The sequence below is a fragment of the Pseudophryne corroboree genome, unplaced genomic scaffold (genome assembly GCF_028390025.1).
Source record: "Pseudophryne corroboree isolate aPseCor3 unplaced genomic scaffold, aPseCor3.hap2 scaffold_763, whole genome shotgun sequence".
Taxonomy (NCBI): domain Eukaryota; kingdom Metazoa; phylum Chordata; class Amphibia; order Anura; family Myobatrachidae; genus Pseudophryne; species Pseudophryne corroboree.
Genome location: NW_026970342.1, coordinates 47,237 through 65,994, shown reverse-complemented (window position 1 = coordinate 65,994; position 18,758 = coordinate 47,237). Strand labels below are relative to the sequence as shown.

Genomic DNA, 18,758 nt, shown 5'->3' with positions numbered 1-18,758 from the left:
CCAATGGATGAAAAAGAAAAGAGGATTTTGGTACTTACCAGATAAATCTTTTTCTTTTAATCCACAGGGGGCACTGGACATCCTCCCAGAGCAGTTTCACCTGTCTTGTGGTAAATTCAGTAAATCTTATGGTAACACATTCTCACTGACTTGTTCAAATGTTAAGGTGATTGTTATCTATTGTTGAGTCAACTTTCTAGTTGTCCGTTATGTTATATGTAATTCTCCATTGTTCATCCTCCCTATCGCTCCTGTTCGCCTCAGTAAAAAAAAACAACTCACTGTGGTATCTTGGGATTATGAAGGGTCACTAATTTAAATATGTAAATATATTTAAATGTGCCTATCCCTGCTAATGCCCCATCCATATCCCCAACAGTACTCCAGTGCACCCTGTGGATTCGAAGAAAAGGATTTATCAGGTAAGTACCAAAATCCACCTTTCAGGTATGTAGGAAAACATATTACTGCATTGCTTTCTATAGGACTTTGACGTATTCAGACACACAGTGAAAGAAACAGCAGAAAATGTTTACAACACTCATAGGCATCAGGCACTTATACAACTACTCAGTACCCAAAGGGTAGGTAGAGACTCAGTTCTGTATCACCTGCCTCAGGAGAGCGGGATACAGGGAGACTTCCAGGATTGATCATTACGCTTACAAACGCTGAGTGGATCCAGACGCTACTAGTGAACTCAGACGCACCAGTGACACAGCCGCACCACGCTCAGACTGGGTTAGTTTGATTTCTACCATCTCAGACGGAAGCGGGAACCTCAAAGGAAACTGGTCATGAACTGGGGAAGAGGGCCGAGCAGGAGAGTGTCTTACGCCCCACTGCTGACATCAACCCCTGGGGTCGTGGTCTTTTACTAATCCCTGGAACCTATAATCCCTGAAACCTTGTGCTGGTGCACCTGAGGTGACAGCCATACACGTGACTGTTCGGTAGGCCCCCCCAAAACAGTGTGGCTGCGTCCTGCATCTTAACCCGCTAAGTGGAACCGATGCCTTACCTTTTCCCTGTTCTCCGGCCACAGCCTGGTAACGTCAGCTGGACTTGCTAGTACATCCTAGCTGACGCCCGCTAAAACAGTACTGTACATGGTGGTAAGCATTGTCGCGACCTGGTGGAGAGTTGTTGGAGCGACTCTTTCTAATGTGCGTATAAGACGCTTTATGAAAGATCACTCAAAAAAAAAAGGAAATACTATAAAAATAAATTAAAAACGCTTATGGCTACAAAAACTCAGCAGCCCTATAGACCGTCGTCTGGCTCCTGTCGCACCAAACAAAAAACTGAATTACCTGAGCCAAAAGGTGAAGATACAGGGAACTGTCCCATTGCATCCTGGGAGTCTGAAAAGCTTAGATCGTTGGTGCATTTCCACTGCCGCTACCTAATATCCAAAGGTATATCCTGTGGATACCATGGTGGACCCTGCAGGAGAAATATCTTGTTACTCTCCTGTCTATGAAGGTAATCAGATGTGCAAAGGCACAAGCTGAGGAGGAAATGGCCCAGTAAGTGGGTGAAGGAGGCAAAACTTTTTTTAGGTATATAAGCAAAAGGAGAAAATTGAAAGGCAGAAAAATAAAACTAAAAGACAGAGACTGAGAGTCTTGTTGAGGGAGACAATGTAATAGCAGATCATCTTAATTATTTTTGCTCAGTGATCACTACTGAAAGAGAGGGGAAGGGGCCACAGTTAAGCTGCAGGGATATTCAGGAAAATGAAACAAGTACATTTACAGAGGAGAAGGTCCTGACAGAACTCTTAAAGCTGAAAGTGGATAAATCTCTGTGGCCAGATGGGATACATCCAAGGATACTAAAAGAGCTTAAAGAGGTGCTGGTAGCACCATTAACAGAATTATTCAACCAGTCATAAGCTACAGGCGTAATTCCAGAGGACTGGAAAAGAGCGAACGTAGTCCCACTGCACAAAAGTGGAAGCAAGGAAGAGGTAAACAACTACAGACCAGTTGTTAGGCGCCGGGGTCCGCTCGTCTGCGCGGCCCGGCGCCTAGCAACTAGAGACGCCGTGCGCGTACAGCCGCCGGCTCCCTAGCAACGCTAGACGCCGGGCGCGCTGAGCCGCACGGACCCTAGCAACGGGAATGCCCGTTGCTAGGCTGAAGGGGTTAAGATATTTACCTGCTCTATGGCCGTGCAGCAAGGCAGCTGCACGGCATTTACTCCAATCAGCCTTTTAGCAGCTGATTGGAGAACTTCTTGTTAAATACACTCCCAGGGCTTCTCACAGACGCCGGTAATAGCTTCCTGCATGCTGTCTTTGTTTGCTGAGAGTCTGTTTCCAGTCCTGCTGTATCCGGTCATTCTGGTCCTCTGAAGTCCTGTACTCGGGAGCTACCATCTCGTCCCTGGAGTCCTGACTGATCACCGTTATCATCCCGTGGTGTTCGGCTCTGCCGTGTGTAGCGGCTCGACCGCTTTACCCCTTATATTTTGTGTTTGGAGCATTTGCGGAGGGTTCCGCTTCCACAGGTCCACTCTGGTATTCGGCGGTGCCGGGTAGGAGTATTGGACAAGTGGATATTTTGGTTGTCCTTTTCCCTGGCGGTTTCTCCGCACATACTTTAGTTTTTGTTAGCTCGTAGCCCCTGGCCTGGTTGTTTAGTTAGAGGGCCTCTTGTCATCATCCTGTCTCGGATTTCCCTTTGTCTCTCACTAAGACCGGGGGGCATCGGAGTTGGGCAGACATAATCCGCCCTTCAAACGCGGCTACCAAGGGCTCAAGAAACCATAGTCTCGCAAGGGATTTCTGACAGCACGGGTGAGACAACAGAGTTAGGGCGCCAGGGGCTATTGTTCTTTCCTGCTCCCTTCCCCAGCATTCCGTTCCAGTGCTCCGGTCCTAGCCATAAGATCTCCTCTGACCTGGAGTGCTGGAATCATAACATTATCACCGGCCATACCAAAAACTAAAATTAAACAGGGTTTAATTTTTTCATTTTCATTCAGTTTTGTTAAGGTTTTTTGGCCTCATGAATCCGACTGGTTTAGGGCCAAATCCTGGCCAGCTCATAGTCAATCAGATTCAAGAACTTACTCAGATGGTTCAGGATCTATCTCTTCGGGTGAAGTCGCAGGAAGATCTTTTGCGAGCCTCCCCAAGGGTAGTCCTTGAACCAAAGATGCATTTGCCTGACCGTTTTTCTGGTGATAGAAAATAATTTTTTAATTTTAAAGAATCCTGTAAACTTTATTTTCGTTTAAGACCAACTGCCTCTGGTACTGAATCTCAGCGGGTTGGGATTGTTATTTCTTTACTCCAGGGGGATCCTCAGACCTGGGCATTTGGTTTAAAGGCAGAGGATCCTGCGTTGTTGTCAGTAGACGCCTTTTTTAAGTCTTTAGGGCTTTTGTATGATGACCCAGACAGAGAGGCGTCTGCTGAAAGTCAGCTGCGCGCTCTCAAACAGGGGAGAAATCCTGCAGAGGTTTATTGCACTGAATTTCGCCGTTGGTCGAACGACTGTGGCTGGAATGACCCAGCCCTGCGCAGTCAGTTTCGCCTCGGCTTATCAGAGTCTATAAAAGACAGTCTCCTCCAGTACCCCGCTCCTGATACACTCGATAAACTCATGGAGCTTTCTATTAAGATTGATCGGCGTCTCAGAGAGCGGAGGGCTGAAAAAGGGGCACCTGTAAGATCAAGTCCGTGTTTATATTCCATTCCTGAAGACGTAGAGGAGCCCATGCAGATGGGACTCTCCCGGCTGTCTCCTGAGGAAAGGGCCAGAAGGCAAAATTCTGGTCTCTGCCTGTACTGTGGGGTTAAGGGGCATTTTGCTCGCAACTGTCCGAACAAGTCGGGAAACGCTTTGACCATGTGAATTGTGAGGGGGTTCACCTAGGTCTGCAGCTTATCTCCTCGAATAACTCCCTTTTAGTCCCAGTTAAGGTTTCCTTTGGCAGCCTTAGTTCTTTGGTGTCGGCTTTTGTCGACAGTGGAGCTGCAGGAAACTTTATGGATCTAACTTGGGCTAAGGTCTTAGGCATTCCTCAGTTACCTTTGGGTAGGTGTGTCACCATGCATGGCTTAGATGGGAGTCCACTGTCCAATGGGGTTATTTCTCTCCGTACACCCCCTGTATTACTTACAGTAGGAGCCCTACATTCTGAAAAGATCGAGTTCTATCTTAATCATTGCCCAGCAGTTCCAGTTGTTTTGGGTCACCCTTGGCTGGCCTTTCATAATCCCACCATTGATTGGCGCTCAGGGGAGATTTCACAATAGGGTACTTTTTGTGCTAAGGAATGTATTACGTTTCCAGTCAGAGTAGCAGCAATCCTTCCAGAACTCATTCCTGTGGAATACCAGGAGTTTGCTGATGTCTTTTCCAAAGGCAATGCGGACATTCTGCCTCCCCATCGGCCTTATGATTGTGCTATTGAGCTAATTCCTGGTGCCGCTTTGCCAAAGGGAAGACTATATGCATTATCCGGGCCAGAAACTGCGGCCATGAATGAGTATGTTAAGAAGAGCCTAGAGAAAGGATTTATTAGACCATCAAAATCTCCTTTAAGTGCAGGCTTCTTCTTTGTGGAGAAAAAGGATGGCTCGCTTAGACCTTGCATTGACTTTAGAGCCCTGAATAAGATCTCAGTTAAAAACACTTATCCTTTGCCGCTGATTTCTGTACTCTTTGATCAGTTACGTTCGGCTGTGATTTTCTCTAAAATTGACCTTAGAGGAGCGTACAACCTCATCCGAATTAAATCTGGAGATGAGTGGAAGACGGCCTTCAGTACTCAGTCGGGTCACTACGAGTACTTGGTGTTGCCGTTCGGCTTGTCTAATGCTCCAGCAGTTTTTCAAGACCTCATAAACGATGTGCTCCGTGATTTCCTAGGGACATTCGTGGCCATTTACTTAGACGACATCCTGATTTATTCTGAATCAATGGAACAACATGTTACCCAGGTGCGTCTGGTTCTTCAAAGATTACGGGAGAATCATTTATATGCCAAGCTGGAGAAGTGTGAGTTTCATGTCACGGAAGTATCTTTTTTAGGGTACATTATTTCCCCTCGGGGATTTTCCATGGAACCAAAGAAGCTCCAGGCCATCCTTAGTTGGGCGCAACCCACCAATTTATAAGCAATTCAGTGCTTTTTAGGGTTTGCGAATTATTATAGGAGGTTCATTCATTCTTTTTCTGACCTGGTTGCTCCCATTGTAGCTCTGACAAAGAAAGGAGCGGATCCTACCAACTGGTCGCGTGAAGCTGAGTTGTCCTTCCGAGCCTTGAAACAAGCCTTTGTCTCGGTTCCAGTCCTCAGACATCCCAATCTGGAATTGCCCTTTGTTGTGGAGGATGATGCCTCGGAAGTCGGAGTGGGGGCTATCCTTTCTCAAAAGGATCCGGAGTCACTGGAGTTACATCCTTGTGCCTTTATGTCCAGGAAATTCTCCTCCGCTGAATCCAACTATGACGTTGGTAATCGGGAGTTACTGGCGGTAAAGTGGGCTTTCGAGGAGTGGAGGCATTGGCTGGAGGGAGCAAAACCTACTATTTCAGTATTGACTGACCATAAAAACCTGCAATACATCGAATCGGCTAAGCGGCTTAATGCCCGGCAGGCACGTTGGGCTTTATTTTTTACTCGTTTTAAATGTATAATCACTTTCAGGCCTGGGTCCAAGAATACTAAGGCTGATGCCCTGTCACGCAGCTTTCTTCCGGTTCACAATAACAGTCCTGTTACTCCCATACTTCCATCTTCGGTCATCTGGGCAGGCCTCACACAAGATTTATTTACCCAGTTAAAACAGCTTCAACATCAAGCTCCTGGAAATACTCCTGCTGGTCGTTTTTACATCCCTGAGTTTTTGAGAGCTACTGTTTTAACGGAATTCCATGATAACAAAGTTTCCGGGCATCCGGGAGTCTCTAAGACTTTGGAGTTAGTCTCTCGCTCAGTATGGTGGCCTAGTCTTTCTAAAGACGTTAAGGAGTTTGTTTATTCATGTCAGGCTTGTGCACAGCATAAGGTTCCCCGTTCCTTGCCTATCGGGCAACTCATGCCCTTAAATGTTCCTCTCAGGCCATGGTCTCATATCTCCATGGATTTTGTGGTTGACCTTCCCCTTTCAGCCGGATTCCGAGTCATATGGGTGGTAGCGGACCGTTTTAGCAAGATGGCTCATTTTATTGCTCTTCCCCGATTGCCTTCTGCCCAAGGGTTGGCAGTTTTGTTTCTCCGCCATGTTTTCAGACTTCATGGGTTGCCTACTGACATTGTTTCTGATTGGGGTCCACAATTCATCGCACAATTCTGGAAATGTTTTTGTGCCTCGTTAAAGATGAAGTTGTCGTTAACATCCGGTTACCACCCACAATCCAACGGGCAAACCGAGCGAGTTAACCAATCATTGAAACAGTATTTGCGTTTGTATTCGGCCAAACTCCAGAATGATTGGTCCGAGTTTCTTCCGTTGGCGGAGTTTGCTTACAATAATTCTTGTCATTCCTCCACAAAAGAATCTCCATTCTTTTCAGTTTTTGGTTTCCACCCCAGAGCTAATTCTTTTTTTCATCATTCCTCAGTCTCCTCGCTAACCTTAACCTCCCATCTCAGAGCCATTTGGAAAAAGGTGCACCTTGCTCTCAGAAAAGCGGCCTTTCGTGAGAAGAAATTTTCTGACAGGCTCCGACGTCCTTGCACTTTTAAGGTGGGAGATAGGGTGTGGTTGTCGACTCGCAACATCAGGCTTCGACAATCCTCGGCTAGACTGGGACCCAAATTTATTGGGCCATTTCTTATTATTTAAAGAGTCAACCCAGTTGCCTTTCGGTTACGTTTACCAAGATCTCTCAGGATTGGAAATACGTTTCATTGTTCCCTGTTGAAACAATACGTTTCTTCCAGTAGATTTCCTCTGAAGATCTCTCAGGGTAGATCTCCAGTGGATGTACAGGGACAGCAGGAGTTCTTGGTAGAGAAGGTTCTCGATTCCAAATTGTCCCGGGGTCGGCTGTATTTTCTAGCTCACTGGAAAGGCTATGGTCCGGAGGAAAGGTCTTGGGTCCTGGATAAGGATCTTCATGCTCCGAGGCTCAAGAGGGCATTTTTTCGGGAATTTCCTCAGAAACCTGGCTTTAGGGTTTCCTTGACCCCTCCTCAAGGGGGGGGTACTGTTAGGTGCCGGGGTCCGCTCGTCTGCGTGGCCCGGCGCCTAGCAACTAGAGACGCCGTGCGCGTACAGCCGCCGGCTCCCTAGCAACGCTTGACGCCGGGCGCACTGAGCTGCACGGACCCTAGCAACGGGGACGCCACTGGCGGAACGCGTTCCCCGTTGCTAGGCTGAAGGGGTTAAGATATTTACCTGCTCTCTGGCCGTGCAGCAAGGCAGCTGCACGGCATTTACTCCAATCAGCCTTTTAGCAGCTGATTGGAGGACTTCTTGTTAAATACACTCCCAGGGCTTCTCACAGACGCCGGTAATAGCTTCCTGCATGCTGTCTTTGTTTGCTGAGAGTCTGTTTCCAGTCCTGCTTTACCCGGTCATTCTGGTCCTCTGAAGTCCTGTACTCGGGAGCTACCATCTCGTCCCTGGAGTCCTGACTGATCACCGTTATCATCCCGTGGTGTTCGTGAGTCACGGCTCTGCCGTGTGTAGCGGCTCGACCGCTTTACCCATTATATTTTGTGTTTGGAGCATTTGCGGAGGGTTCCGCTTCCACAGGTCTACTCTGGTATTCGGCGGTGCCGGGTAGGAGTATTGGACAAGTGGATATTTTGGTTGTCATTTTCCCTGGCGGTTTCTCCGCACATACTTTAGGTTTTTGTTAGCTCGTAGCCCCTGGCCTAGTTGTTTAGTTAGAGGGCCTCTTGTCATCATCCTGTCTCGGATTATCCTTTGTCTCTCACTAAGACCGGGGGGCATCGGAGTTGGGCAGACATAATCCGCCCTTCAAATGTGGCTGCCAAGGGCTCAAGAAACCATAATCATGCAAGGGATTTCTGACAGCACGGGTGAGACAACAGAGTTAGGGCGCCAGGGGCTATTGTTCTTTCCTGCTCCTTTCCCCAGCATTCCGTTCCAGTGCTCCGGTCCTAGCCATAAGATCTCCTTTGACCTGGAGTGCTGGAATCATAACACCAGTGAGTCTTATATCAGTAGTAGGGAAATTGATGAAACACTCTTAAAAAAGTTGTAGATTATCTCAAATCCAGCAATTTACAGAATCCCAAACAGCATGAATTCACTGGGGGAAGATCATGTCAAACAAACCTTATAGACTTTGACTGTGTGACTAAAGTGATGGGCCAGCTAAAGGTGGAGCCGTAGATATAGCTTATCTTGACTTTAGCAAAGCTTTTGACACTGTTCCACATCGCAGACTGCTAAATAAACTCAAAAGCTTGGGATTGGATACTAAGGGGTATATTTACTAAGGTCCCGATTTTGACCGAGATGCCGTTTTTTTTTTTCAAAGTGTCATCTCGGTCATTTACTAAACTCAAATCACGGCAGTGATGAGGGCATTCGTATTTTTTTGGAAGTAGTTGTAAAAAAATACGAATGAATACACCATCGGTCAAAATACGCCAGCAAATTAGTAGAACTCGTCATTTACTAAAAAGTGCAAATCTCAAAAGAGGAAAACACTGCCGTGAAAAATTACAAATCGCAAAAAAGTGCTAAAAAAAAGCAGACCTGCTTTTTTGATCCGTGATTGTATAGGCATGCACGGATCCATGAGATCCATGCATGTCTATCAGTGGGAAGGGGTGGGAAAGTGGTTATTTTCCCCCAAAAAAATGCATGGGGTCCCCCTTCCTAAGCATAACCAGCCTCGGGCTCTTTGAGCCGATCCTGGTTGCAGAAATATGGGGAAAAAATTGACATGGGTTCCCCCATATTTAAGCAACCAGCATAGGGCTCTGCGCCTGGTCCTGGTTCCAAAAATATGGGGGACAAAAAGAGTAGGGGTCCCCCGTATTTTTAAAACCAGCATCGGGCTCCACTAGCTGGACAGATAATGCCACAGCCGGGGGTCACTTTTATATAGTGCCCTGCGGCCGTGGCATCAAATATCCAACTAGTCACCCCTGGCCGGGGTACCCTGGGGGAGTGGGGACCCCTTCAATCAAGGGGTCCGTCCCCCCCAGCCACCCAAGGGCCAGGGGTGAAGCCCGAGGCTGTCCCCCCCATCCAATGGGCTGTGGATGGGGGGCTGATAGCCTTTTGTGAAAATGAAAAGATATTGTTTTTAGTAGCAGTACTACAAGGCCCAGCAAGCCTCCCCCGCATGCTGGTACTTGGAGAACCACAAGTACCAGCATGCGGCGGAAAAACGGGCCCGCTGGTACCTGTAGTACTATTACTAAAAAATACCCAAAAAAAGACAATACACACACACCAAAGTAAAGATTTATTACATACATCCACACAAACATACATACATACTTACCTATGGCCCCACGCAGGCCGGTCCTCTTCTCCAGTAGAATCCAAGGGGTACCTTTAGAATAAATTATACTCACCAGCTCCAGGGTCCCAGGCTCCTCAGGGAATCCATTTGTAATCCACGTACTTGATTAAAATAAAAAAACGGACACCCGAGCCACGAACTGAAAGGGGACCCATGTTTGCACATGGGTCCCCTTTCCCCGAATGCCAGAAACCCACTCTGACTTATGTCTAAGTGGGTTTCTTCAGCCAATCAGGGAGCGCAACGTTGTAGCACTCTCCTGATCGGCTGTGTGCTCCTGTACTGACTGACAGGCGGCACACGGCAGTGTTACAATGTAGCGCCTATGCGCTCCATTGTAACCAATGGTGGGAACTTTCTGCTCAGCGGTGAGGTCACTTTCGGTCAACCGCAGGGCAGAAAGTTCCCACCACTGGTTACAATGGAGCGCATAGGCGCTACATTGTAACACTGCCGTGTGCCGCCTGTCAGTCAGTACAGGAACACACAGCCGATCAGGAGAGTGCTACAACGTGGCACTCCCTGATTGGCTGAAGAAACCCACTTAAACATAAGTCAGAGTGGGTTTCTGGCATTCGGGGGAAGGGGACCCATGTGCAAACATGGGTCCCCTTTCAGTTCGTGGCTCGGGTGTCCGTTTTTTTATTTTAATCAAGTATGTGGATTACAAATGGATTCCCCGAGGAGCCTGGGACCCTGGAGCTGGTGAGTATAATTTATTCAACAGGTACCCCTTGGATTCTACTGGAGAAGAGGACCGACCTGCGTGGGGCCATAGGTAAGTATGTATGTATGTTTGTGTGGATGTATGTAATAAATCTTTACTTTCAAGGTGTGTGTGTATTGTCTTTTTTTGGGTATTTTTTTTAGTAATAGTACTACAGGTACCAGCGGGCCCGTTTTTCTGCCGCATGCTGGTACTTGTGGTTCTCCAAGTACCAGCATGCGGGGGAGGCTTGCTGGGCCTTGTAGTACTGCTACTAAAAACAATATATTTTCATTTTCACAAAAGGCTATCAGCCCCCCATCCACATCCCATTGGATGGGGGGGACAGCCTCAGGCTTCACCCCTGGCCCTTGGGTGGCTGGGGGGGGGGGGGGCTTGATTGAAGGGGTCCCCACTCCCCCAGGGTACCCCGGCCAGGGGTGACTAGTTGGATATTTTATGCCACGGCCGCAGGGTACTATATAAAAGTGACCCCCGGCTGTGGCATTATCTGTCCAGCTAGTGGAGCCCGATGCTGGTTTTAAAAATACGGGGGACCCCTACTCTTTTTGTCCCCCGTATTTTTGGAACCAGGACCAGGCGCAGAGCCCGATGCTGGTTGCTTAAATATGGGGGAACCCCTGTCATTTTTCCCCCCATATTTCTGCAACCAGGATCGGCTCAAAGAGCCCGAGGCTGGTTATGCTTAGGAGGGGGGACCCCACACATTTTTTTTTGTGATTTTACAGTGTTTAATTAAAAAAAAAAAAATGAACCCCAGCACGGATCACACAGATCCGTCCGAGATTCATTTTTAAAAAGTCGGCAGTGTTTTGCTAATCACTGCCGTAAAAATAAAAAAAAAACCACGAATGACATCGACATCGGAACAAAAGAAAAATCCGAATACGACAGCTTAGTAAATTAATCGTAATAAATTCAAAAAGTTGCAGTTTTACACTTTCGATGTCATTCGTGATTGAACTTTGACCTTTTTCCGAAAATTACGAATGTTAGTAAATATACCCCTAAGATTGTTGAATGGATAAGATCTTGGTTACATGATAGAAACAGAGAGTTGTAGTAAATGGAGTGCATTCACAGGAGGGAAATTATACCAGTGGAGTACCCCAGGTATCTGTACTTGGACCAGTGCTTTTTAATATCTTTATTTGTGACATTGCAAAATGGCATTAAATGGATAGTATGCCTTTTTGTAGATGACACAAAGGTATGGAACAGGGTAGACACACCAGGAGGGGTAAAACAAATGATTGAGGATCTAGGTAGACTAGAGGAATGGTCAAGAGTGCGGCAATTACAGTTTAATGCCAAAAAATGCAAAATCATGCACTTGGGTCTCAAAAATCCAAAGGCTAAATACAGTATTAATGGCACTATACTGGAAACTACTGAGGAGCTATGGGATCTAGGAGTCACTATTTCAGGTGACTTAAAGGCAGATAAGCAATGTAACAAAGCAATGAGGAAGGCTAGTCAGATGCTTGGCTGCATTGGGAGAGGAATCAGCAGCAGAAAGATGTAATAATGAACTGTACAGGTGAAACTCAGAAAATTAGAATATTGTGCAAAAGTTCATTTATTTCAGTAATTCAACTTAAAAGGTGAAACTAATATATTATCTAGACTACATGCAGTGAGATATTTCTTGCCTTTATTTGTTATAATATTGATGATTGTGGTTTACAGCTTAAGAAAACCCCAGATCCCAAATCTCAGAAAATTAGATCACATAAAATCAATAAAAAAAAGGGATTTTAAATACAGAAATGTCGGCCCTCTGAAAAGTATAATCATACATATGTACTCAGTACTTGGTTTGGGCCCCGTTTGCATGAATTACTGCCTCAATGCGGCATGGCATGGATTCTATCAGCCTGTGGCACTGCTGAGATGTTATGGCCTTCAGCTCTTCTGCATTGTTCAATCTCATGTCTTATCATTCTCTTGGCAATGCCCCATAGATTCTCTATAGGGTTCAGGTCATGTGAGTTTGCTGGCCAATCCAACACAGAAAGTAAAGTCATTGAACCAGGTTTTGGTACTTTTGGCAGTGTGGGCAGGTGCCAAGTCCTGCTGGAAAATGAAGTCCGCATCTCCATAAAGCTCGTCTGCTGAAGGATGTGTGATGTGCTCTAAAATGGCCTAGTAAGAAGCATCTTACCTGGGCTAAAGAAAAAAAGAACTGGTCTGTTGCTCAGTGGTCCAAAGTCCTTTTCTGATTAGAGCAAATTTTGCATCTCATTTGAATACCAAAGTCCCAGAGTACGGAGGAAGAAAGGAGAGGCACACAGTCCAAGATGCTTGAAGTCCAGTGTGAAGTTTACACAGTCTGTGTTGATTTAGGAAACCATGTCATCAGCTGGTGTTGGTCCACTGTGCTTTATTTAGTCCAGAGTCAACGCAGCCGTATACCAGGCTTTGGGAGTGGCGAACCCATGAATGTGTGTGTGTGTGTGTATGTATATATATATATATATATATATATATATATATATATATATATATATATAATTGTGCCAAAGGCTGATTACTGCATCTACAACAGATATAGGGGCTTATGTGACAGCCTGTGTGATACAGGCTTGGGGTGACACTGGCACAGCTGCACATATGTAAAGTGGCAATCATTATTAGGCAGAGCGGCGGTGTGTACCAGGAACGTGACAGTCAGACCGTATCCCTATCATTAGGTAATAGGAACTAACCCCTGTCACCTCCAGGCTGGTACTCCCACACTCCTCTGGGCGATCCAATTCCAGAAACTACCACTCATGCTAGAAAGTGAACCCCCCCCCCTCCCCCTCACACAATGAGAGCAGGTGATCTTACAGAACAGGTAACAGGGAAACAGAAACATAAAACTACAGGTATAAGATGTAATGTGACACAAGTGATAGATGTGAGAGGTCACATAGAGCCGGGATCAGGATACGTTGTGTAATGAGAGGTCAGACAGAAAGCTTCCCCCATATTGGTTGGTAACGCAGTAGCCTTGCCCTTTGTAGGTGAGTCTCTATCATAAGGATGTTTCACCACAACTTAGTCACAGCCAACTGGTATCACCCACACCTGGAGCTCAGCTAGACAGCCACTTAGGATTGGTATTGGGTTCCGAGTACACAGAGCAAAAAATAGGTAATCGGCACAGCAGTGGTAGACCAGGGCATGACATCTGATTGATTCACCTAGTGGCAGCAGGTATATTGCAAAAAGCATAGGAGATAGGACAGGACCTTGAGGAACATTGCATGGCAATGGTGATGATGAGATAATAACGGTTCCTCACCTGTGTGATGTCTATTGTGTGAAACAGCTGATTTACTTCTCAAACTCAGAACATGTGACTTTTCTCATGTCTAACGAGATGTGATTTGTGTGCAAAACATTTCCCACACTCAGAACATAGAAATGGTTTCTCACCTGTGTGACGTCTCTCATGTGTAACAAGATCTGATTTCTGTACAAAACATTTACCACACTCAGAACATTGAAATGGTTTCTCACCTGTGTGATTTCTCTCATGTCTAACAAGAGCTGATTTGTTTACAAAACATTTCCCACACTCAGAACATGGAAATGGTTTTTCACCTGTGTGACTTCTCTGATGTGTAATAAGATGTGACTTATGTATAAAACATTTTCCACACTCAGAACATGGAAATGGTTTTTCACCTATGTGACTTCTCCTCTGATGTGTAACAAGTTGTGACTTATGTATAAAACATTTCCCACACTCAGAACATGGAAATGGTTTCTCACCTGTGTGACTTTTCTTATGTATAAAAAGAGCTGAGCTTTGAATAAAACATTTTCCACACTCAGAACATGGAAATGGTTTCTCACCTGTGTGATATCTCTCATGTCTAACAAGTTGTGACTTATATATAAAACATTTCTCACACTCAGAACATGGAAATGGTTTCTCACCATTGTGACTTCTCTCATGTATAACAAGAGTTGATTTTCGAATAAAACATTTTCCACACTCAGAACATGTAAATGGTTTTTCACCAGTGTGACTTCTCTCGTGTATAACAAGACGTGATTTTTGTATAAAACATTTTCCACACTCAGAACACGGAAATGGCCTATCACCTGTGTGATATCTCTGATGTGTAACAAAAGCTGATTTGTATGTAAAACATTTCCCACACTCAGAGCATGGAAATGGTTTCTCACCTGTGTGAGTTTTCTGATGTGTAACAAAAGCTGCTTTGTATGTAAAACATTTCCCACACTCAGAACATATCAGTGGCCTCTCACCTGCCTTACCTGTGTGTTGGTTAATAGGCTTTGTGTTCTGTGTAAAACATTTGGCATCTATAGAACAGGGAAACACTGTATCTACTCTCAGAGCTGTAACAGATGCACCAATATCAGAGTGATCAGGAGAACATTTCCCAGGATCAGAGGGATCAGCTGATAAAGCTGGATGTATAACTGGTGTAATGGGATTATCTCCTGAAGAATCCTGTCTACTGTCATTATCTTTTATGTCACAATCCGGGGATAACATTAGATGTCCTTCTGAGATATTCCTGCTTGTGTGTCCGTCTGCTGGAAATAAAATACATTATGGAAATGTGACATTTTCCTGTAACAATTTTAATCTTGTAAAGATTATAATTAAAAAAATAGCAAATTACTATAAAATGAGTAGACGAGACCCATGGTGTCACATGGTACAATATATCATTCTATAAGTGACATTATTACATGTAAGCATTGCTTTTATGTTTATTTATTTTATTAAAACCAGGATGATTGGATTGGAGTATAACTAACACAGAGAGATCACATGGGATTACTACAGGTGACATGAGCTGCTGCCATAATGTCTACTTGAAGAAGCCCAAATCTTTCTATCAGTAGCTGGAAGACTTCCTGATGTAGGGACCAGGCCCTTGGAACATCCTGCCTCAGTCTCAGCTATTCAGCCACTGTATTCTCCTAGCCTGATACATGGGAACACGTGAGGTGACTCTCTCTACACAATATATCAGCTTTCCCACCTCTGCCACCATCTCACTGCTTTCCTGGCACACCCGCTGTCTGAGAATACTCGGAGATGCTTCTCCAGTAACTACTGATGGAAACATTGATCTACTGTCCATACCGCTTTAACTTACAGGACATTTATGTGATGCTTCTCTTCCCGTAACTATATACCTTATACTATCGTCCTGTAACACACAGTGATATGATGTGAGGGGGAGAGCAGGAGTATAATAGGGGCTGATGGTTCCTGATGTATGAGATACACCAGAGAGTGTGGGGAGAAGACTGGTCAGATCTCTGGGCTGGTAACACACAGTGACATGATGTGAGGGGGAGAGCAGGAGTATAATAGGGGCTGATGGCTCCTGATGTATGAGATACACCAAAGAGTGTGGGGAGGAGACTGGTCAGATATCTGGGCTGGTAACACAGTGACATGATGTGAGGAGAAGAGCAGGAGTATAATAGGGGCTGATGTCTCCTGATATATGAGATACACCAGAGAGTGTGAGGAGGAGACTGGTCAGATCTCTGGGCTGGAAACACACAGTGACATGATGTGAGGGGGAGAGCAGGAGTATAATAGGGGCTGATGGCTCCTGATGTATGAGATATACCAGAGAGTGTGGGGAGGAGACTGGTCAGATATCTGGGCTGGTAACACAGTGACATGATGTGAGGGGGCGAGCAGGAGTATAATAGGGGCTGATGGATACTGATTAATGAGATACACCATAGAGTGTGGGGAGGAGACTGGTCAGATCTCTGGGCTGGTAACACACAGTGACATGATGTGAGGGGGAGAGCAAGAGTATAATAGGGGCTAATGGTTCCTGACTCCACCACTGTAAAAATACATATTCCTCATTAGTTTGTACTGACAGAGGAGGGTGTAGGCTAAGAGATTGCTGTAGTGACTGAGAAAGGAGAATATGTGACTTTTTTCTGTAATAAATGTTTACTACTCACCTGTGCCGATATCTGTAGGGATCTCCTCCTCCTTACACTGCTGATCACCCCTCACATACGTCTCTTCTTCTCCCTCTGTATCTTCTGCCTTTATATCAGTCAAATACGTCCCATCTTCTCCCTCTATATCTTCTGCCGTTATATCAGTCACATACATCTCTTCTCCTTCTATATCTTCTGCCTTTATATCAGTCACATACGTCTCTTCTTCTCCCTCTACATCTTCTGCCTTTATATCAGTCACATACGTGTCTTGTTCTCCCTCTATATCTTCTGCCTTTATATCAGTCACATTCGTGTCTTCTTTTTCCTCTATATCTTCTGTTTTAATATTAGACAGACGTTCTACCTGTATACAGTCAGATTAAACTGAGGTGAAACAGTATAATATCAGTGTATAAGACACACAGCTTCTCTACAGATAATACAGTGACAGTCACTTTGGTATATTGTCGAGACCCTAAATTCCACCTACCCGATCCTCCTGTGGGGTCCTGTGATTCTCCTCTGTACAATCCTGGGAATACAGAGCACGGGGACATCTCTCTGGGGTATCTCTGTTACTGAGCCCATCTGTAGGAGACACACAAAGACTGAGTACAGTGTATATATTTGATTATCAGATGATGTGTATATATAGGGGCCCCCATACCTGCTCTCCCCTGTACAATACATGACAGTCTCCTCTTACCCAGTGATGTGAGGGGCCGGTGATTCTCCATCATCACGTCCTTGTACAGACCCCTGTGTTCCTCTATATACTCCCCCTCCTGCATGGAGACATAGACAGTGACATCCTGACACCTTATAGGAACCTGACACACACAGTGATACAGTCATCACCTAGACACATCCCCTGGTTACTTTATAATGTCCCATTCCCAGAAGACACCTCTCCAGTCGTCACCCAGACACATTCCCTGGTGTTACTGTATAATGCCCCATTCCCAGCAGTCACCTCTCCAGTCAGCACCCAGACACATTCCCCGATGTTACTGTATAATGTCCCATTTCCAGCTGTCACCTCTCCAGTCATCACCCAGACACGTCCCCTGGTGTTACTGTATAATGCCCCATTCCCAGCAGTCACCTCTCCAGTCATCACCCAGACACATCCCCTGGTGTTACTGTATAATGCCCCATTCCCAGCAGTCACCTCTCCAGTCATCACCCAGACACATCACCTGGTGTTACTGTATAATGCCTCATTCCCAGCAGTCACCTCTCCAGTCATCACCCAGACGCATTCCCCGGTGTTACTGTATAATGCCCCATTCCCAGCAGTCACCTCTCCAGTCATCACCCAGACACATCCCCTGGTGTTACTGTATAATATACCCATTCCCAGCGGTCACCTCTCCAGTCATCAGCCAGACACATCCCCTGGTGTTACTGTATAATGTCTCATTCCCGGCAGTCACCTCTCCAGTCATCACCCAGACATGTCCCCTGGTGTTACTGTATAATGTCCCATTCCCAGCATTTACCTCTCCAGTCATCACCCAGACACATCCCCTGGTGTTACTGTATAATGTCCCATTCCCAGCAGTCACCTCTCCAGTCATCACCCAGACACATCCCCTGGTGTTACTGTATAATGTCCCATTCCAAGCAGTCACCTCTCCAGTCATCACCCAGATACATCCCCCGGTGTTACTGTATAATGCCCCATTCCCAGCAGTCACCTCTCCAGTCATCACCCAGATACATCCCCTGGTGTTACTGTATAATGCCCCATTCCCAGCAGTCACCTCTCCAGTCAGCAGCTGAATGATCTTGTTGGTGAATTCCAGGATCTTCTGGTCACTGTGCCTCTCATGTATCAGTCAGTGAGGTGGTGGCAACGTGATGGGGCTCTGGGTCCTGCTCAGTCCTCCTGACACACGGGGACGGCTGCTGGGTGTCTCACACTCACCGGATGTCTTCCTTACTACTGTGTAATCCTGCGAAATTAGTGAGACATCAATATCACTGTAAATACTCCCAGATCCCCAAACCTCCCCAGTCATGTCCCTGTATTATTACTACAGATATAACAGATGTCACTGTGACTCTCCCAGATCCCCGCACCTCCCCAGTCATGTCCCTGTATTATTATTATAGATATAAATGACATCACTATGATGCTCCCAGATCCCCTCACGTCCCCAGTATTATTAATACGTCCCTGTATTATTAATAGAAATATAAGTGATGTCACTGTGACGCTCCCAGATCCCCTCACCTCCCCAGTCATGCCCCTTTATTATTGCTTTAGATATAAGTGATGTCACTGTGTAGCTCCCAGATCCCCTCACCTCCCCAGTTATGTATCTGTATTATTACTATAGATATAAGTGATGTCACAGTGACACTCCCAGACCCCCTTACCTCCCCAGTCATGTCCCTGTATTATTACCATAGATATAGGTGGTGTCACTGTGACACTCCCAGATCCCCTCACCTCCCCAGTCATGTTCCTGTATTATTACTATAGATATATAAGTGGTGTCACTGTGACACTCCCAGGTCCCCTCACCTCCACAGTTTGTCATTGTATTTTTACCATAGATTTAAGTGATGTCACAGTGACACTCCTAGACCCC

General features: G+C 45.8%; 1 protein-coding gene and 1 long non-coding RNA gene across 2 annotated transcripts; both read right to left on the bottom strand.

Moving 5' to 3' along the window:
• Positions 1-13,001: 13,001 nt before the first annotated feature.
• On the bottom strand, positions 13,002-16,444 carry LOC135040799 (zinc finger protein OZF-like). Its single transcript, XM_063954862.1, has 2 exons — positions 16,174-16,444; positions 13,002-14,763 (listed from the first exon to the last, which is right to left on the bottom strand). The coding sequence occupies exons 1-2, from the start codon at positions 16,328-16,330 to the stop codon at positions 13,538-13,540; spliced, it is 1,383 nt and encodes a 460-aa protein (XP_063810932.1). The 5' UTR covers positions 16,331-16,444; the 3' UTR covers positions 13,002-13,537.
• Positions 16,445-16,480: 36 nt separating this feature from the next.
• On the bottom strand, positions 16,481-16,924 carry LOC135040798 (uncharacterized). The gene is made up of 3 exons (XR_010234621.1): positions 16,865-16,924; positions 16,649-16,746; positions 16,481-16,522 (listed from the first exon to the last, which is right to left on the bottom strand). It is a non-coding gene; the product is annotated as an uncharacterized LOC135040798 (long non-coding RNA).
• Positions 16,925-18,758: the final 1,834 nt, after the last annotated feature.